Consider the following 22,515-nt stretch of genomic DNA (forward strand, 5'->3'; position numbering starts at 1 on the left):
ATCAGAATTATTTTGGCTTCTATCAGCACATTTATCTTGAGAGCATCTCATTTTGCTTGAGTGTCCTTCTTACCTTTGACCTCTTTGAAATCAACTTTCCAAATCAAAATTTTCTCTGAAGAAGAGCTCTAAGGGATACTCAGAGAATTGAGGTTCCCCCACTACAACTATATTATGCCTCCCTTTTGAGTTTATCATCTGCTTCTAGAACTCATATTCTATTTCTCTCATTTCACAGGATAATCTAATATATTACCACCACCATAACTCTGCTATTCCAATAATGACTCCTGATGACCTTTTCAACACTAATACTATAATTGTTACTACTCTAGTTGCTTGATGCCTGTGCCAAGCATTGCCCAGTAGTCTGCAAACCTGGACAACTCCAACATCCCAATCACATATGAAATTTAAAAAAAAATAGCTGTGTCCAATGCTCAACAAAATAAATATTTATTTTGGATATCATCAGAACAAGTAATTCTGTTTTGGAAATTAAGGGGTTAAAATCTTGAGTCACCAACCCATTAATTGGTAGCCAGACTGGGAAAGCCATCACCTCCAGGATGCATATTTAAAGTGACTGAAAACCTGGACAGGAAAAATCCAAGAGACTAGACTAGAAGTTGTCAAAGCTAATGCTAGACCAGGTTCTGCCACCCTATAGATAACCTGTGCCAGTAACAGACTTGTCTTCTCTATTGTGGAAACAATGAATAGAAAGAAGAGAGTCAAGGAATGCTCCTCTAACAGATCAAAAGAAACTGAATGCTCTTATTTTTCCATTACACAAATTGGCATTGGAAAGAAACCCTTTTTGAAGAGAAGATTGTTGTTGAGACCATTCTAATGCCAAAAACTTCTAATAAGAAAGAAGTCGATTTTGTGAAAAACATGAAGTGAAAAAACTGTAATGTGAAAAGAGAAATCCATTTCCTAAATTTATTAAGGCATCACATTACTTGAAAAATATTTCATATGCACTGCATACTCTTTGAGAAAATGGACCATATTAGCATATTATCATCCCTTCAAATTGTCAATTAGTATGTTGGTATATCAATAAAATGTTCATTAATGTTCTAAAAAAATAACTCGAATAGGTATAGATTGGTTTACAAAGTGCTTCCTTGGAATAACTCTATATCTGAAGTCCTGATAGAGAAATTCAAATTCCATTAGGGCATACCATTTTCTGAGTCATTATTTTTTTAGCTATCATTAGATACCATTCTCTAATGTAACCCTCTACTCTAATCAGTGGCAGTGACAAAATCACTACTTAAGCACCCTAGGAAGTCAGTTTCTTTCAAAAGACTTCATAATCACCAGTAATGCTTCCATGATTCCTTCTTGCTATAATATTTGTCCCTAAAAGGATCTATAGAAGTAGGCAATGGTTCTCAGCTTTCACAAGTCTCTCAAACCTCTCTATTAAATTCTGGAAATATGACCAGGGACTACAACATACATCCCAATTATTCATGTCAAGAAATCACATGGCCACCTTTGAACCCTTCATCAGGATGTTAACCATCATAACTTTTCTCATCATTGTTCTCTCTTTATTCTTTATTGAATATTACTTGGAAAAAACCTATGAATTTCATTATTCTTTCAAGGATCAAAAAAAAAAAAAAGTTGTTAAATCCCCTTTATGGAAAGAGTCTCAAATCTATTCCGTAGTTCTAACTATTAAGTTGACTGTCTTCCCCTCCTTCCCTAATACCTTCTTCAAAATCCCAGATACAAACAGAAAATGCCCTCTGTCTGCTCAGCTTCTTTTTTTCCTTTTCGTTTTACTTTGAAACAATAGAAGAAAAGCACTGCATTTGGAGTTCAAAGGTTTAGCTTTAAAACTCATTTCCACTATTACCAATTGTGTGAAATAGATGTTATGAAATTTTTTCTGATTGAATAGTCACATTTTTAGGAACTACCAGTTTTTTCTGGACTTCTCTAAAACCATGAGTGACTAGCTTTTTCAAAAATAGATTATGTCATATCCCAGCTGTCCAAGACTCAAGTCACAAGATAAAAGACCTCTCCTGCAAGTCTGATGATGATGATTCTTATTAGTATAAAGGATTCAAGAATTGGGAATCAAGGCAATTGAGGATTCAGATCTAAAAATAGATCTTTTAAAGAGGAAAGTAGTGGAAATAGGGGGAGGAAGAGATGTGAACATTTAGGAGAGCCCCTGTTGCTTAAGAACCAAAGAAAAGATTAACTGTAATATCCAATGGTATTCACACTTATCAAGCTGCAGATGCCAAAGATAGTGACCAGAATGCCTATTTGGGGGAAAAAAATATCTTCCCTACCCACAATTTTGCTAATTTTCTACATGTAAATTGAATTTCTACATTAAAAATTAATATTCTCTAAGTCTCAATTTCTCAATAATAAAGTTATAATAATAATAATATCAAGCTATTTCTGATTAGAGTTATATTTCTGGAAATAGAATAGCTTTCCTAAAATCTGTATAACAACAGAATGCATTCTAGTATACCTCTATTGAGGTATACTTGTGCCGCTAATGAAATCTGCAAATGATAAGGAGTCAACTGTTCACATAATAAAAATACATTAACATTTTCAGGCCAGTAGTATATTCATTTATTAAGTTCCCTCCCAACCTGAGAATGCTAAAAATATAATGGGGCATCAAGCTAATGATCCTTCAACTGATTTGCTAGCAATTTATTTCCTTTTTCTCTAACAAGACTGTTTATTATATTAAGAACTTAGTAAAGTACTTGAGCTCAAAGGAAAATATATGCCATTGACATTACCAAAAAAAAATGGAAGGGGAGAATCTGGGTCTAAATTATTACTATTGTTGAATTTTACAGGATTCCTCATTTTAAAATTATATAAGCAAGGAAACTTAAAACCTTCCTTTTGGAAAGTTTTCTATCAAGGGTGATGAGAAAGCAAACTTAGCTCAAAATATCTTTCCCATAGGGCTGCCATGAAATTCCCAACTAAGACTAGAGTTACTTCTTGGGTTAAAATAACATCACCAGAAATGACCAATGAAAATACAAATATATTATTACATTAGCCCATTGTTCCATAAATGTTACTAGTAAATTAGAGATCTGTCATCAAAGGTACTAAGGGAATGAAGTACTTACCTTTAACTTTTGATCAGGGAATAAGGAGCAGAAGACAAAGGTTCAGAATACTGCTAGAGAGGAAACTGTAATGAGGATTGAAGGGAAGAGATACTAGAACTTCGAGTTACTCAAAACTTTAACTGTCTAAATACATCAAGACAATAGCACAGATGGATTTAACTACTCTCTTCCAAATTTCCTTCATCAGGATGAAATTAAAATATAATCACCTCTGTTATTAAAAGTATTAGGCAAAATTAATACTGAGAAACAAAATTCATTTTAAAAATCTTATTAAGCATTTATTGATTACCTACTACCAGCTAGAACTTTGCAAAGTACTGAGGGAAATCAAAGTTTAAATCTCATTTCTACTAATTCATACTATACTCTGTGATCCAGGAACATTGGCCTTCTTGCTGTTCACACAAATAATTCCATCATCTGAACACAGACTGAAGTACAATTTTTTTCTTTTTCTCCCATTTTATGTTTCGTGAAGTTTCTCTATCTTTGTGGGAGAAGGAAGGATTATGTTTACTTTTACAACAAGACTATTGTAGTAATGTGTTAATAAATAAATTAATTAATAAAAAACTCCATCTTTCAATTACAGGAATTTTCATTCCTGGAATTCTCTCCATCCCTATTTCTACCTCTTGGCTTGCCTTCCTTCCTTCAAGTCCTTCTACAGAAAGCCTTTTCCATTCCTCCTTAGTTTTAATGTATTCTTTGTATTGATTATCTCCAACCATTGCATGTAGTCTCTGTGAGCTCCTGGAGAGAAAAGATTATCTTCTTTCTTTCTTTGTTTCTCTAAACACTTAGAACAATTTCTAGAATTAAAGTGGTGTCTAAAAAATATTTATTGACTGACTGATGAACTGTGATAGATAAAAAATTGATGCAAGTCACAATTTAAAGAGGATAAAACATATTTACATTTAAGTACAGTGAGTAGAATGTGATAAGGGTAAATACAGAAGTCAAAATGTACTTAGAAAGTTTAGAAAGAAAGAAGTCTTTTTTTAGTTGAGGCAGGGAGAGGAGGGGAAAGATCATGAATGACATTTTGAAAGAGGCGGGCACCTAACATTACATACATATATTATATATATATATATATATATATATATATATGTGTGTGTGTGTGTGTATATATATACATATATATATATATATATATATATATATATATATATATATATATAGAAAGAAGAGAAAGAGTTCAACAAATGCAGACAAGGCAGGAATGTAATGCTTCAGATCTCCAGATTTTCCATCACAAGACATCATCAAGCAAAAGCCAGATGGCCACATTGCAGAGATGATATTGAGGGGATCCCTGATCAGGTATAGGTTGGATTAGGAGACCCTATGATTCCCAACTCTGAAATAAATTCTGTAATTCTTAGTAGAGTCCCTAGTAGAGAGGATAGTCTAAGTGAATGTTCAGAAGTAAGAATGGGCAGGATGAAATCAAGGAAAGGAGAATAATCTAGTTCTGCTGGAAAGGTAGAATACATATATGAAATTAACGTCTTTTGTACCCAATGTAGATTATAGCCAGATTATGGAATTCCATAAATGCTATATTTCATTTTAGAGGCAATGGAAAGCCACTGAATGTTTCTGATCAGTAAGATGAAATAGGATAACGTGTGTAAAACTTAAGGCTATTTTGGAAACTGTATGAAGGATGAGTTGGAGAGAAGAAATACTGGAACCAGGAAAAACAATTAGAAGGTAACAATGGTATTATAGATATGTACTAGAGTCAAGGTTAAGAAGGTCTGAGTCTGAATTTTGCCTCAGATACTCACTAGCTATGTGAGTCATTTCACCTCACTCAACCTCATTTTCTCATCAGTAAAATAGGTTTTGTAATAGTACCTAGCTTCACAGGGTGGTTGTGAAAGTCAACTGAGATGAAACATACAAAGAACTCTGTAAACCTTAAAACCCTATATAAATGTTGGCTATTAGTATTATAATTTGGGTGAGAAGTAATAAGGACCTAAAGTGGTAACAGTATAAGTGGAAAAACAGAATATATGTGAGAGATGTTTTGGAAGTAAGATCCACAGGCCTTTGCAACTAATTGAATGTAGAAGTGAGATAAAAGGAATAGTCAAAGATGACCATGAGATTTTGAGCCAAAACATCTAATGAAAGAGAGGTTCAACAGCAGAAAGATAATTTGTGAGGATTAACAGATCTGAGGAGGAGGTTAGAAAGTCGGTAAAAAAAAAAAAAAAAGCTTAGTTATGGATATGCTTCACTTCAGGAGCTCACAGGACACCTAGGTGAAAATGATCACCAGCCAGTTGGTGATTTAACATCCAAGTTGATGGGAGAAACTGGGGATAGATACATAGGTTTGGGAGTCATCTGGATAGAGGTAATAATGGTAATAAAGTGTTTAGATAAGATTACCAAGGGAGTGAATATAGAAAAACAGAGCTGAGGACAGAGTTTTGGAGGATATCATGTTCAGAAAGAGGAAAGGGTGATAAGGAGCAGTTGTACAAGACAGGAAGAGAACTAGAAAGGAGCTGTTTTACTGAAGCCAAGAGAAGAGAAAATGGAAGAAGTGGTTAATCCTATCAAAATAAAACTGTCTAGTCAGAACAGATTCCTACCCCCTAGCCAGAAAAAAAAAAAATTAAAGACATAAAGATAGAAGCATTTAAAGTGAATGATGAATTCATAAGTAGGACCACAGAGTACCAAAGGAATTTTCCTAAGGCCTGGATTCATTCATTTCTGGTTAACTCATAGTCAGCATATCCAAAGATGCCAGGGGGGCCTCCAAATCTTGGAATGGATATTTGGAAAGAGATCTAGCTCCTTTTGTCATTCTAAAGAACATAATAAAGTTCCTATCAAGGGCCATCAGAGACATAATATTTGAATGAAGGTATAGATGGAATGTTTATTAAATCAGATTAGAAATGCTGCTGAGAAGGGATGGCTAGGTGGCGCAGTGGATAGAGCACTGGTCCTGGAGTCAGGAGTACCTGAGTTTAAATCTGGCCTCAGACACTTAATAATTACCTAGCTGTGTGGCTTTGGGCAAGCCACTTAACCCCATTGCCTTGCAAAAATTTAAAAAAAAATGCTGAGAGGAGTAACTGACACATGGAAGTCAGAGAATTAAAAACCAAAAATCTTTCACCAGATTAGAATGATGAATTAAAATTAATATGATGACATAATATGTATAAATATTAATTTCTATAATCAACTGTGCAAGCATAGATGGAAAAGAGGTGTACAACACCTCTTATATGGAAAAAAAATCTGGTGTTTTAATGGACAATTTGGGTCAGTAGTGTGATGAAGCATCCAGAAAAGATCATGGGGTAAGGCAGGTAGGCAGTGCAATGGATAGAGAATAAGTCTTGAATTAGAAAGTTGTCATTCAGTTGTTTCAATCATGTCTGACTCTTTGTGATCCCATTTGGGGTTTTCTTGGCAAAGATACTGGAATAGTTTGCCATTTCATTCTCCAGCCCATTTTACAGATGAGGAAACTAAAGCAAACAGAGTTAAAGGGCTTGGGTCAGATGACAGGGTCAGATGTCTGAGGGCAGATTTGAAGTCAGGAAGATGAGTCTTCCTGACTCTAGTTCCAGTAATCTATGCATTATGTGGTTGGTTGCCTGAGTTCAAATCAAAATACTTACTAGATGTGTGACCTTGGACAAGTCACAACTTCTCTTTGCCTCAGTTTCTTCATCTGTAAAATGGGAAAAATAACAATTCCTACCTTTAAGGGTTATAAGAATCAAATGAGGGGCAGCTAGGTGGTGTAGTGCATAAAGCACCAGCCCTGGAGTCAGGAGTACCTGAGCTCAAATCCGGTCTCAGACACTTATTACCTAGCTGTGTGGCCTTGGGCAAGCCACTTAACCCCGTTTGCCTTGCAAAAAAAAAAAACCTGAAAAAAAAAGAATCAAATGAAATAATTGACTGATACTAAGTGCTATATAAATGTTAACTATCAGAATTAGGTTACACAAAGTAATTATCATACTGTACCAGATCCTGGTTAAATCACAACAGGAGTTTGATATTGAGCCTTCTTGTCACCTATGAGGAAGATCATTGACAAACTGAAGTAAGTGAGTTCTTTCATACTTGAAGCTAAAACTTCCTCATCAAAATCATAGCTATTAAATATAGCTCATTTGATCTTCACAATAACTCTGGGAGATAAATGCTATAATTATCACCCCATTAAACATTTTGAGGAACCTAAGGCAAACAGAGGTGATTGACTTGCCCAAGGTCACACAGCTAGTATCTAGAACAGGATTTGAACTCAGGTCTTCCTGATTCCAAGTTCAATACTCTATACACTGTGCTACCTAGCCACCCATATTTCTCCTATCCTGAATGCATTGTGATCTATGATAAGGTGAGCTCCTCAAAAGCAGGGACAATCTTGTCTTCCTGTATGTATCCCCAGGACTACATACAATGCTTTGTACATAGGATATGTTTAATAAATATTTTTAATTATGATTAATTCATTTAAATATTTAAAGGACTATCATTTGTTTTGCTTGGCCCAAAACGGTAGAACTAGAAGTGATATACAGGGGGCAGCTAGGTGGCGCAGTGAATAGAGCACTGGCCCTAGAGTCAGGAGGACCTGAATTCAAATTTGACCTTAGACAGTTAATAATTACCTGTGTGACTTTGGGCAAGTCACTTATCCCCACTGCATTGCCAAAAAAAAAAGTGATATACAGGTGATACAAAAAAAAAGATTTTAGCTCAACTTGAGGGATGGGAGGGGGGGAGTAAATCTTCCTGAGTATTAAAACTATCCTGAATTCAACTGGGTTGCTAAATTGGGGGATTCCCTTCCATCAGAGGTCTTCAAATGGAGTATGGGTAAAAAGTTGTGAGGTATGTCACTATCAGGGTCCTTTTTTCCATATGAATTTGATTAATTAGTTTCTGAGAATATTATTCACTAATTCTTAGAATAGATTGCTTAAAACTTAAAATTGAGCAAGTAGAAGCTAATGCTTCCTTGTCAAAAAACAATAAAATAAAACTAAAAGATTGAAAACTTGACAAACGTGAAATATCTCATTAGAAAAACAATATATTGGAAAATACATTGAGAATAGAGCATTTCAGAATTGTTGTAAAGTAGGAGAACTTTGGGCAGAAAGAAATATTGCAATATTTTTCTTTTTTTTTTCTGTAGTCTACATTTTCTAAACAATGTGGGTTCCAAAAAATATCTAGAAGAAATAATCATATAACCTCAGCTTTCTGTATTATGAATCCAGAAAACCAGAATAGAGGCAGAGGGGAGAAAGTACAAAGCAACAAATAGAAAGAGAATCATATTAGGGATGACTAGAACTGGATTCCAGCTCTAGCTCTTTCATTAACAAACTATGTAGGCAAGTATTTTAACCACTTTGGGCCTGTTTCCTCATCTGTAAAATGAAAGCGTTGAACCAGATTATCCCTAATGTTACTACTCATGTTAGAATTTGTGAAATTAATTCAAATTTTAGAATATTTTCAGAAGAAACAATTATCATTTCTGCTTTTGAATTATGTTTTCTTTGTATAAGCAGAATAAATCTGAGTCAAATTACCCTATCAAAGTAGGCTATCATAACACTGGGAATGGGAACTCTAGTGACTAGAAAGATAAATTAATTTTAAACCTGCTTTTTGTATTCAAGAAGTTCACAAATGTAATAAAAACATTCAAATTTTTAAAATGCATAACGTGATAGAAGAGTTTTAAAACTACAAAATAGTTGTGGAGCTTGGGTTTTTTTTTTTAAGGAATCTTGGAAATAAGGACAGATGAATCTCTAGTGAACACCAAGCAGGCAATTTAAGAAAGGATCAGCTGTTTGCACAGATGTACAGAGACATAACTTTTGGTCTTTGGGGGACTTCCGTCAGTAGGAGATGAGAATATTAATTTGCTTGGATTGGTATAGCAGTGAGCACAGAAATCCAAAACAGATTTGTTGATCCAGCATGTCTTTCTTTCAAATTTTCTTTCAAACTATTTCATATAAAATATATATTTTTAAATCTTTAAAGACTTTGTGAGTTTATTAAATGAACTATCATTTGGGCTTGTAACAGCTCAAAATTAAAGTGCTAAAGAAATTTGAAATGGTTTAAATTTGAATATAGTCCTTTTTTTTTTCTCTTTGTGAAGTTATGCTTTGTTATTTATATGACAGACATTTGCATTGTATGACATTATCCAATTGTATTAAGACCAGGAATACAATTCTAATGAAAAGAGACAATGTTATGCCAATGCCATGAAAACTCAGTCTTGTCCTAAATTAGAAATGGGGTTCATTATGTTTGACACATTTTTTAAAACCTTGTAATTATTTTTAACTAAAATTGAACTCCCTCAAAACTATAGGCTTCGTTCTGGTATGACAGTATCTATGACTGCATGGCTCAGGTACTTAGAACATGTGGTTAATGAAACCAAGGTCTGGAGTTCAAGTTATGCATGCCTCTTCTCCTGCCCCTTCTCCTTTTTCTCCCCCCTCCACCTTACATGCAGAAAAGACCAGAGAGCTAAATGATTACTTCAGTGTCTCAAAGCTAGTTTGTAGAGGACAAAGGCTAGAACCCAAATCTCCTGATGTTCAATCTAATGCTCCCTCTACTGTTTCACTTTGATAGATTAACTACAATTTTGTTCCAAAATCAAAGACGGTACCTCTTACTTGTTCATATCTAGTAATCTTTACTCTAATCATGAGCAATTACAAGGGATGCAGATGGATTGAGTCAAACCTATAATTACTACGGAAAAAAACCACCCCACATGATGGTTTCACTGACAAGAAATCAGTAGCATCACCTTCAGATACAAAGAAAAGTTTCCCTTTCCCACATTACAGAGAATTTAAGTCAATGAAGGAATCATTCTTCTTATATTTACCTGAGAAATCCATTCTTTAAAAGAATGTGGCATTAAGGACAATTAATTTGCTCAACAAAGAAGGTAATGCATTTTAATACAATCCTACTTATTTGATTTACAAAGAATTCTAAAATTAATATTGCTGCAACATCATTCAAAAAATAAAGACAAAGTTGGTGAAAGTTGTTTGTTTTGGTTAGTTGTTTGTTTTTTAAAAATAGAGCGCTAGATAGAAAGAACACCAGATTTAGAGTCAAAGGATCTGGATTTAAGTTTACATCTGTCATTTATGTGACTGTCTATATGACTTTGGATGAGTCATTTCACTTCATGGGGCTCTAGTTCATATGTAAAATGAGGGGTTTGTACAATAAAATCCGTACCCTTAAAAATCCTACATATTTCATGTGTAGTGACTGTTTTCCCAGAAATTATAACATTAGACAGAATCACATTGAATTAATGAAGCCTAAGGTCATCCTCATTTTTGTTATCAGGTAGAAAGGCTTAATTTTTAGGTTGTCATTCTATATTTTCCTCTAGCTCTCTTACTCTATTCAATTTTGTAATTTAGGAGGCACCACAGTGACATCTGCTGGAGATGTTAGGATGAATTTTTAAAGACCTTCAAAATAAGGAAAAATTATTTTCAGTATCAAAATAGCATTTTAAATTTTCATTGACCTCAGAGGATAAAGCAAATGTAGATATAGTTTCTTGTTTTAAACTAGTATTTTCCAAAAGTTGATTTATCATAAGTTCTTAAGTTTTCAATGAAGTTACAGATTTTTTTAATCACTGTTTTTTTTGTTTTGTTTTCAGGATAAAGTCCTTTTGGGGACTGATTATCCCTTTGTCCTGGGTGATCCAGAACCTGGAAAATTGATAGAGTCTATGGAAGAATTTGATGATGAAACAAAGGTATGGTAATTGAGCTTTGATTTTTTACTTCATTATTATTTCTTTGGAGTATACTTCAGATTCAGGTTGGGACTGAGTTCACACACAAAAAAAGAATTCAAAAAGCTATAATTCCTTAGAAATGTCACAGGTGTAGTTATCATGGGGTATTTGATAATTAACAGCATATATACTGAATTAGTCACCAAATCAGAACGTTTGATAATCCATGAAGTAAAAGCTGTTATTCTGTCTCTGGAGATAATTAGATGATCAAATGTATAGAGTATTAAATCTGAAATTGGATAGAACTGAGCTCAAATTTTGCTTTACTCTTACTAGCTGTGTTACTTTGGACAAGTCATTTAACTTCTGTTTATCTCAGATTCTTCATCTGTAAAGTGGAAATAATAATAGTGTCTAACTTTCAAGTTATTGTGAAGATCAAATGAGATATTTGTAAAGTGCTTTGTAAACCATAAAGCATTATATAAATGATAACTATTATCATCATCATTATAAATAACTAATTTCACATTGAAGGAAATTTTTAAAAGGATATAATCAACCAATCATAACCAAAGTAGATAAACCAGCAACTGTATAGAAGCATCTTCTAATACTAAATTTATATTTCCAGGTCAGATTAGTCTTAGAAAATTTGTCAATTATCTTTCACATTTCTGTTTCAAAGCTCCCAAGCTTCTAAACGAGATCTATTGTCATGATCCTGTTTGTTTTACTCCAGTGTCTAAATTCTTGATGGCCCAGAAATCAATCAATCAAAACTCTCAAGTAGCTGGAGTTTTCATTATTTTTAAGCCAACAGCAACAAAAAAAAAGGATTTTTACAGATATATTTAATAAGTCTTTTCCAGGGTTAGATTCTAGCATTAATACAGGATTACCTGATGTCCTGCAAAGTTTACAACCACAATGTCACACCATAAACATACTGAAGACAGTGAAGTATAGTCAACTTGGATGTGAAATCCAAGTTGTAAAAGTTACAATTTGGATGTAACTACTGAGAAAACCTGGCTTTGCTGATTACTATACAACCTTGAGCAAGTCAAACTACTCTGGACCACAGTTTTCTCATCTAAAATTGAAGGGGTTTGGACTGATGGCCTCTGAAATCCCTTCCAAATCTAAGCTGATCTATGATTTGGTTTTGATACTCATTAGCTGTGGGACCTGGAGCAAATATTAGTCCTCAGTTTCCTCAACCATAGAATGAAGGGGTTGGACAAAATGATTTCTAAAGTTTCTTATGGTTCTAAATCTGTGATTCAAATTAAAATCACAAGGCAATGCAACATCTTGATTCACATCCAAGGCTTTGCAGAAAAATATTCTAAAATGTTTTAAAGAACTGTGTGGAGGTAGGAGAAAGGTAGAAGGTGTTTCAGACAAAAGGGTTACATATTAATCAGTTAATCAGAAAATTAAATTAATTTCACTACCCAAACATTCTAGTCAATTAAAATTTTAACATACTTTTAAAAAATCATTCTTCATTCCTCTCAGCAATTCAGTGATCAAGAACAATTCTGAGAGATATGTTATAGAAAATGCCATCCATATCCAGAGGAAAAAACTATGAAGTCTGAATGCAGAGCACAGCATATTATAGTCACTTTTTAAAACCTCTTTTATGCTTTTTCTTTCTTACTCATGGTTTTTTTTTTACCCTTAGTTCTAACTCCTTTTTCACAACATGATTAATATGGCAACTAGGTGGAACAGTGGATAGAGCACTGGCTTTGGAGTCAAGAGGACCTAAATTCAAATTCAGCCTCAGACATTTGACCCTTACTAGCTGTATGACCTTGGGCAAGTCACTTAATCCTGATTGCCTTATATCCAGGATCATTTCCAGTCATCCTGATTCATATCTGGTCACTGGACTCAGATGGTTCTGGAGGAGAAAATGAGATTGGTGATTTAGCACAGCACTCCCTTACTCAAATCCAATTCATGTGCTTTTCATGACATCACCATGGATCTTCTTTCAGAACAAAGGATAAACATCAATATGGAAACATGTTAAACACAATCGTACATGTACAACTTTTACCAGATTGTTCATCACCATAGGAAGGGGGAAGGGAAGGGAGGATGGTAGAAAAATGTGGAACTCATAAACTTGCAAATAGTTGAATGTTGAAAATTACCTTGCCCTCAAGAAGCTCACAATCTAGAGAAGACAACAAACAAATATGTACAGGCATGCTATAGATAGGATAAGTTAAATAAACAGGTAAATGAATGTGAGTTACTATATTTGGAATAATTATATATACATATCTGGTCTTTGAAAAGAGAGAAGAGGCCAAGTAGTACTTTGAGGTAGAGAATTTAGACCTTTTACCAGTTCTGAGTATAGTTTAGTTTAAGGAGGAAACACTGCTTTGAAAACTTCCATCACAGTGAAAGGAAGGATATTTTAGAAGGAGCTTAGCTTCCAAATCCATCTTTTTCTGTTCCTAAGATAAGAGTTCCAATCATCAGATTCTTAGATCACAAGAAAATAAGATTTTGGTGAGATAGTCACTAAGGTATTTTCTTTTATACTGAGGCAAAGTCTTTAAAAATTATAATCCCTACAACTAAGGGAAGCTAAGGCTGACTGATTCCTTGAGCTTGGGAGCTCTGAGCTACAGAAGGCTTAGTTGGAGAGTTTGATAAGCTACAGGAGGATAAGCCCCAAAGAACTAGGACCAAGAAAGGGCAAACTGACCCAGGTCAGAAATTAGTCAGGTCGAAGTTTCAATGCAGATCAGCAGTGGGATTGGAATTGTAAGTGTCCGCTTCTACTATGAATGAGATAGAGACCTGGTCATCAAGGTCATCATCGTTACCATCATTATTATCCTCATCATATCATCAATAGCAACAATAGCAATAAGAATAAGAGGAAATGTAATATAGTAGATAAAGTATTGTACTTAAAAGTCAAGAAGGCTGGGTTCAAATCCAGTCTCTAATAGCTATTAGCTGTGTGACTATGAACACTAAGCTTCCTGGGAATTAGGCAACTTCTAAAAATTAGATGGTTTGCAAAAATAGGTCCTTGATATGTTGACTTAACAACCACCAGTAAGAGTAACTTCTTTTTCTTTTCCAGGATAACCTCAAAGCTGGCAATGCTTTGGCATTTTTAGGTCTCCAGAAAAAACAATTTGAATGACTGAATATACTACTGAAGCAAAATTTTAGGAAGATATCTTATTTTTCTCTACTTCTATATATGCCAGGTCTATTTTGCTATAAATTCTGCTGTGGACTCTTTTTCCAAAATTAAAGCATTACAAAACTCAAATTATTCATGACTAAAATTTCTTCATTTTTCTAAGAAACATTTCATAAAAGAAGTGAAAGTCTGGGAAATTAATACAATGCATCTATTCTTCTCAACTTATTTCTGGGGAAAGATCCAAAACAATATGTATCCTGCCCAGTAACACTCTTTTCAGTTACATCTATGTCTGTGGTATTATTGGAATATTGGTGTATTCAAACCAAGATATCATAAGCTTTTTTTTACCAAGCTTGGTGACTGAATTCAAAGCAAAGTCATTTGACAAAACAGAATAATGAGAAAAATAACAGGGAGCCAAATCAGAGATAAAATATTCTTAGCACCATTCTCAAATAGCTGCTGTTTCCCTGTGACTCACATTCATCTTGGCTCCTAATTTCCTACTCTTGTCTCCCCAGCAGAGCAATAGGAGGAACCACAGACAGTGTGAAGGGAATTCAGTGAGGAAGAAGAAGGCATGATGATATAAAGACATGGATATCATTTTCTTACTCTTATAATAACCTCTTATTCTTATTTCTTATTCTTATAATAACCTCTATAAATGATCAAACCCTATATCTCTTTCTTTGTGACACTTCCCCACCTGTTTTACTGGGCTGAGAGGTTCCTTACACCACAACCTCATATGCATCCTTGAGGATCTGTTCTAGAAAGAACATGGAATTCATATTTGAACATACCCCCCCTATTTTTTTAAGTTTTTTAATTGGTGAAATCTTGTGCTGACTCAGGCAAAAACATCATATAGTCTCTATTTTGAAGAACAAAATGTGAAAAAGACCCCAAATTTTCTGGCTCCAGTGTTTATGTATTAAACAGTACTTAATACTACTGAGGATTTTTAAAAAGATCTTCACTTTTAACTTACATTCTAGTTGGAGAAATAGGACTAGTACTCAAGAAACTGTAAGGTGAACAGTTCCATATCCTTCCATCCCCACCCCACAAGTATACTTAAATTAACAAAATATTCTACACTAATACTTTTATCAATTTGACTGAATTATAGAATTAATCAATAAATCAGGGGACATAATTTATAAACAAGAATATTTACAAATTATTCATATCTCAGAGTGTATCCAGAGTGTAAGAAAGTTGGTTATGGCAGAAGGAAGCAGTTTCAAGGAACATGACTGTACCAGAGAAGAATGCCAGATAGAGTACTTAACATTAAGTCAGAAATGGTCAAGTTCAAATCCAGTTTCAAACACTTAGCAGTTGTGTGACAATGAACAAATCCCTTTAACCTCTGAGGGTCTGTTTCCTCATCTGTAAAATGGAAATATTCAGGGCATCTATCTCTAAGGGTTGTTGTGAAAAATAAAATGAGATGTTATTTGTAAAGTATTTTGCAAACCTTAAAGAACTATATAAATGCTAACCATTATTATCATTATTATTAGCTATGATCTAAAGAAAGGACTTCCAAGCCAGAAAATTCCAGGAACTAAGTTGTTTCTTTGCTAGATGTATATACTATTCATATGCCTTACTGCAAAGGCCTCATCCAAAACAATATATATCCTGCCCAGTAACACTCTTTTCAATTACATCTATGTCTGTGGTATTATTGGAATATTGGTGTATTCAAACCAGGATATCACAAGCTTCTTTTACCAAGCTTGGTGACTGAATTCAAAGAAAAGTCATTTGACAAAACAGAATAATGAGAAAATCACAGAGAGCCAAATCAGAGATAAAATATAGGTTCCAACTGGATAATAAATTTCGTTTAGAAGTCAATCCAATTTCTTTAAGATAATTTTTTTCATTTAAAATGTTTGAGTACTAACATCTACTATAATGCAAAATCCTTATTCAAATGAGATATTTGTGGGGTTATTACTGTGGATGTTCACTTGTAAAGCACTTGACACCCTACCTTATAGATTATAAACATTTAATAAATCTCCTTCCTTTCCCCCCCACCCCAGACACCTTGTTGCCAGTAGGAATGGGTTGAGAAAGTAGTACTTAAGGTGATCATAAAAAACAATTAACAATTAACATTAACTTAAGAAAGGTCTTAAGAAAGATCAGGAAAAAGAAATTAATGTGAACTGGAGTAACTAGTGAAATCTTGGAAAAGAACATTCCCTCATCTAAACATAGTTCCTCATTCCTGGAAACTCTTCCAGGACTTTCAACCTTTACATGCATTTTCACACACTATTATAATCATCAGAGTGCATGTTGAATTTCTCCCTAACTAAAACATATATTCTTTGAGATCAGTATGCTGATATGTATAGCATTCATTAAAGTCTGCAAACTTTCTGTTAAGATTTCATACTCAAGACACTTTCATAAGACAAGTATAAGTATTCTGGCACCAGAATTGTTGGTCAAGAAATAATCAATTGCTTTTTTTTAATTGGACTGATAGATTTTATATCTGTTCTTTCTCCTGAATTGTATCTTGTAGAAATTATTACACAATTATGCCATTTTGATATATCCTATTATCTTGCACTTGTACAACTTGTATGCCCATCCGATGTTCCAAAGAAAAGGAAAACAGAAGCGGACCCTTCCTATTGACTTGAGGATACACAAAAGAATTGATGAAATCTTATGCTGACACAGGCAAAAACATCATCTTATACAAATATCAATTTCCACTCTGATTATTCATGATAATTCATAATGTCTCCTACAGAGTGCTGAAAAAATATTTGATTTGGACTTAGATTTACTTGACTTGAATTTTTCATTTTTACTGTCTGTACAAACTTAGGGTGGTTACACAGCCTCTCTCTGTTTCAGTCTTCTCATTTGTAAAAGTGAGAATGTGGAGGGCTCATTGTTCTGATTTTGTTTTAATGTTTCTTGTTATCTCATGCAGTAACTGACTTCTACTTAGTTCATTCTAATTTTCAGGAAATTTGTTGCTTGGGCAAAGCTTTGCACCTCTCGTACCTACTTCCTGACTTTGGAATTTATTTTAAGCCCAGTCTATATATGCTTTAAGGGAAGGTGGTCTCCTATTGCTGGGTGTGTGTGTGTGTGTGTGATATTGTATTTCAGGATCTCAGAGATAAGATTTTGTACCTCTTTAACAAGCTAATTCCTTTTCCAATTCTCCATTGATTTAATTTATTTTTAATTTTTTTCACAAATTTTCTCATTTAATTTACAAAACTTTTTTTAAAAACTCTTGCTTCATCTCTCCTAGGAAATACTAATTGAGTCTGTGCCTAACCTGTATTTTTCACCAAGGCATTGTCTGTAGATATTTTGGAGTCTTTCTTTTCTGTATTTGTGTCTTGAATTTCTCTACTATCATAACTATTCTTTATGGTGGAATTCTTATTTTATTTGCCTCATCTTCCAGTCTACTTCATGACTTTGGACTTGATGTCAGTGTTGGACTCTGCCACATTTCTGAAATGAAAGGCAAGGGTAGTTCCTCTTGTTACTTTCTTGGAATATTGAGTGTTGTGTTGTTTCCCAGGGACAGACTGAGGAAAAGCTTCCAGTGTTCCCAAAGGGATCTATCACAAGGCAAAGACTGATAAATAGCCTAGCACTTAGAGTTTTTAAGTCAAGTGAAATTGTTTAGTATATTGGATCATGAACCTTCCCTCTCTTGTATATTTTATTTCTTACAAGAGCAGAGAATAAAGTAGGTAAGAATTCTGCTGTAGCCCAGATGAATACAGAAGATAGAGGAAGAGGGTTGAGGTGACTGAGTGTGTGTATGTGAAAAGAACTTTCTTACATTGTTAAACTTTTTTTACAAGGTAACTTACCATTAAATTTATTGTGTTTAATACCTGCTAATGTGGAACATCTCAAAATAAGTCTTTAGGAGTTGACATTGAGTTGAAAAGGGAAAATTCATTACCCAATGGATGAGTAGTCAAAGGATAAGAAGAGTCTTCAGACAGATCCCACAAAAATAAAGAGTGAAACTAGTTCTTAACTCAAGATATTGTGAAGGAACTTCAGTAAATGTTGGCCTCTTCAAAGGTAAAAGGAAAGTATAGCCCAATGTAGGTGAGAGAGCTGGAAAGCCATCTGAATGTTCTTAGCCACATCCTAGCTCAGGTCAAGGCTCAGCAAGTCAACATTGCATCAGGCTAACAGTGAGAGTCCAACCCCAACTAGAAGACAAAGTTTGAGCCCTGAGAACACTGGTGCAACAGATGGCACTAGGTTGGGCTACCCTATCACAGGGAACAAACCACTGCATAGGCAACACTTTGGCATAAAAGAGGGAACAAACTTCTGCATGAGCATAGACAAGTGATAATCCAGGGGCCAGTACAAAAGGTTTGGGATTATAGTCCCTATGCCCAAGAGCAAAGTTCAAATATGAAAATAGTGCCCACTATTAGAAAGTTATTATTCTGATAGGGATGATAAAACTGTCATCTCAGAATAGGAAAGCAGTGACAAAATACCTACATGGAAAACTTCAAAGGAGTTTACAAATTGACCTCAAATCCAAAAAAACTCCTTAAAAGAACTCAAAAAGGATTTTTAAAACCAAAGAAGAGAAGAAGAAAAATAGAAAAAAGAAATGAAAGCCATGCAGGAAAATTATGAAAAATTAACTGAAAAGATAAACTCCTTTCAAAGTAAAAATGAACAACTAGAAAAGGAATGTGAGGGACAGCTAGGTGGAGCAGTGGTTAGAGCACTGGCCCTGGAGTCAGGAGGACCTGAGTACAAAGTTGACCTCAGACACTTAATAATTCCCTAGCTGTATGACCTTGAGCAAGTCACTTAACCCCATTGCCTTTCAAAAACCAAAAAATAAAAAAGGAATCAACTCTTCCAAAAAATAAAATTAACCAATTAGAAAAGAAACACCAACTACCAGGAAAAAATAAAATTCTTAAAAATCAGAATGGGACAAATGGAAACTAATGACTCTATGAGACACCAAGATTCAATCAAACAAAACCAAAAGGTTGAAAAATAGAAAAAAATGTAAAGTACCTCTTAGGAAAAATGAACAACCTAGAAAATAAATTCAGGAGAAATAATTTTACAAATTATTGCTCTACCTGAAAGCTTTGATTAAAAAAAAGTCTAGAAAATATATTTCATGAAATTACCATGGAAAACTGCTGTAATAGCCTAGAACAAAAAATCAAAATAGTTCTTGAACTATCTAATACATTCAGATAGAGATCCCAGAATTAGAACTCCAAGAAATATTGTAGTCAAATTTCAGAATTCTCAGTTAAAAGGAAAATACCACAAATAGCCAAAAAAGAAATAATTTAAATACCAAGGAAACTGCAGTCAGGATTTTGCAGGACTTATCAGCTTCAACATTAAAGGATTAGAGGGTCTACAATATGATATTCCAGAGGGCAAAGGATCTTGGATTACAAGCAAGAATCAATCATCCTGCAAAATTCAGCATATTCTTTTAGGGGAAAGGATGCACTTTCAATGAAATAGCAAAATTTCAAAATTATCTGATAAAACAAACCAGAACTGAACAGCAAATTCAATCTTTGATTGCAAGACAATTGCAAGGTAAATAGAAAGGGGAAAAGTATTAGTCAAGAATATTAAACTGTATACATTCCTACCTGGGAAGACAGTACTTGTAACAAGAAACATACTTAGAAAGAGGGTATAATTGCATATTGATCATGAAAGTGATGATGCTTTAGCGGATACTTTAGATCATGAATGTTGACTATAGTTAGAGGAAGTATATTTAAAGGGTATAAATGTATCTTGAAATAATTTTGCTTTACATGGTACTCTAGGTCACAATGGTTGTATTTCTATTGGACAGTTCAAGGAAGTAACTTAGAGTTATGGGTATAAATGGATCATGAAATGTATTTGCCTTACATGATACTTTAGGTCACGAAGTTTGTATTTCTATTGGGACAAAAGGAGGGAGTGCACTGAGGTGATCCGAACATAAATAGTACATGAAGAGATTTTGCTTTACATGATACTTTAGCTCATGAAGATTGTATTTCCTTACAAGGTACTTAGAAAGAGTGTGTGGTATAAAGTGATTATAAGTTGATTATATTTATGACTCTTGAGAATTGTATTTCTAATAGAATAGTTGAGGGGTATGTACTTGAACAGAGGCTGTGGGTGTGAAGTGACTATGAAGTAATGTTGCTTATAAATCAATCAGTCATCAACCCTTGAGAATTATACTTCTATCAGGATAAATACAAGGAGTATATCTCAACAGATGTTTTGGATACAAGACAGACTTAACAATCAAGATATGAAAAGAAGGATTATACTAGTAGAAAGCAAGGCATTAGAGGATAAATAACACCATATGAAGAGGCACAAAGCTCTATTATAGTAAAGGAGAAGAAGGGAGGGAATGAGCATTCAGTAAATATTACTCTCAATGAATTTGATACAGAGAGAATTCCCAATTGGGTATAAAAATGTATCCTACTCTTCAAGGAAGTAGGGGCAAGAAGGGATAGATAAAAGGGATGCCAAAAGTAAAAGTAAAGGTAAAGTAAAAGTTGAGAAGTAAAAGGATAAAGGGCTGATAGAAAGAAGGACTGATAAAGAGGCAGTAGTCAGGAACAAAACATTAATGAGGGAGGATAAGGGGAAAGGAAAAAGCAAAGTATCAATGAAGGAAGATAGCATGGAGGGAAATAAGAGTTAGTAATCATAACTATAAATGTGAATGGGATGAACTCTCCCATAAAATGGAAGTGGATAGCAGAGTGTATTAAAAAACAGATACTACAATATGTTGTTTACAAGAAACACATTTGAAGCAGAGAGATACACACAAAGTAAAAGCAAAACACTGGAACAGAATATATTGTGCTTCAGCTAAAATAAAAAAAAAAAGCAGCAGTAGCAATCCTGATCTCAAACAAGCAATAATTGATCTCATTAAAGAAGAATAAGGAAGGAAACTACATCTTCCTAAAAGGTATCATAGATAATGAAGTGATGTTATTATTAAGCATATATGCTCCCAAGTGACATAGCATCTCAGTTCTTAGAGGAGAAGCTAAACAAATTACAGGGAGTCATAGATAGCAAAGCTATAATTGTAGAGCACTTCAACCTCCATCTCTCAAAATTAGATAAATCTAACCACAAAATTAACAAGAAAGAAGTTAAGATGGTAAATATAATTTTAGAAAACTTAGATATGCTAAATCTCTGGAAAAAAAACTGACTCAAGATAGCAAGGAATATATCTTTTGTTCTGCAGGACATGGCACCTAACACAAAAATTGATCATGTCCTAGGGCATAAAACACACAATCAAATGCAGAAAGGCAGGAATATTATATGCATCCTTTTCAGAACATGATGTAATAAAAATTACATGTATTAAAGGACCATGGAAAGATGAGTTAATTTCAATCTAAATAACCTAATGTTAAAGAATGAGTAAACAAAACAACAAATCAGACATAATCAATATTTTCACCCAAAACAATGACAATAAGATCATACCAAAACTTGTGGTATGCAGCCAAAGCAGTTTGGGGCAAAACTTTTATATCTCTAAATGTTTATATGGATAAAATGGTGAAAGAGGAGATCAATGAATTGGGCATGTAAGTAAAAAAAAAAAACAGAAAAAAGAACAAATTTTAAATCCCCAATTAAATACCAAATAAGAAATTCTGAAAAATAATTGAAAGTAAGAAAATTAATGAACTAATAAATAAAATTAAATGTTGGTTTTATGAAAAAAATTAATAAAATAGATAAATCTTTGGTTAATCTGATTTAAAAAAAAAGAAAGAAGAAAAACAAATTGCCAGTATCAAAAATGAAAAGGGTGAACTGATCATGATGAGGAGGAAATTAAAGTAATTATTTAGAGCTATTTTGCACAACTGTATGTCAACAAATTTAACAACCTAAGGGAAATGGATGAATATTTATAAAAATATGTTAGCCAGATAAACAGAAGAGGAAATAAAATACTAAAATAGACCCATTTCAGAAAAAGAAATTGAAAAAACATCAATAAATTCCCTAAAAAAATCTCCAGGACTAGATGGATGTATAAGTGAATGCTACCAAACATGTAAGGAACAATTTTTAAAAATAGGAGTTCTGACAAAATCCTTTTTGACACCAATCTAGTATCTTGACTCTTAAACCAGGAAGAGTCAAAACAAAGAAAATTATAGACCAATTTCTCTAATGAATATTGATGCAAAAATTTTAAATAAAATTTTATCAAAGAGATTACAAGTTATTGCTAAGATAATACA

The 22,515-nt window shown here is 33.7% G+C and overlaps 1 protein-coding gene across 1 annotated transcript in view; it reads left to right on the forward strand.

The window, feature by feature from the left end:
* Positions 1-14,314, forward strand: part of ACMSD (aminocarboxymuconate semialdehyde decarboxylase) — an 84,813-nt gene extending 70,499 nt beyond the window's left edge. The window contains exons 9-10 of the mRNA XM_074215048.1: positions 10,897-10,995; positions 14,105-14,314. Coding sequence (XP_074071149.1) covers positions 10,897-10,995; positions 14,105-14,167 — 162 coding nt within the window. The 3' untranslated portion in view covers positions 14,168-14,314. The remainder of the gene's footprint in view (positions 1-10,896; positions 10,996-14,104) is intronic.
* The last annotated feature ends 8,201 nt before the right edge of the window (positions 14,315-22,515 follow it).

Source organism: Macrotis lagotis, chromosome 1 (genome assembly GCF_037893015.1).
Source record: "Macrotis lagotis isolate mMagLag1 chromosome 1, bilby.v1.9.chrom.fasta, whole genome shotgun sequence".
Taxonomy (NCBI): domain Eukaryota; kingdom Metazoa; phylum Chordata; class Mammalia; order Peramelemorphia; family Peramelidae; genus Macrotis; species Macrotis lagotis.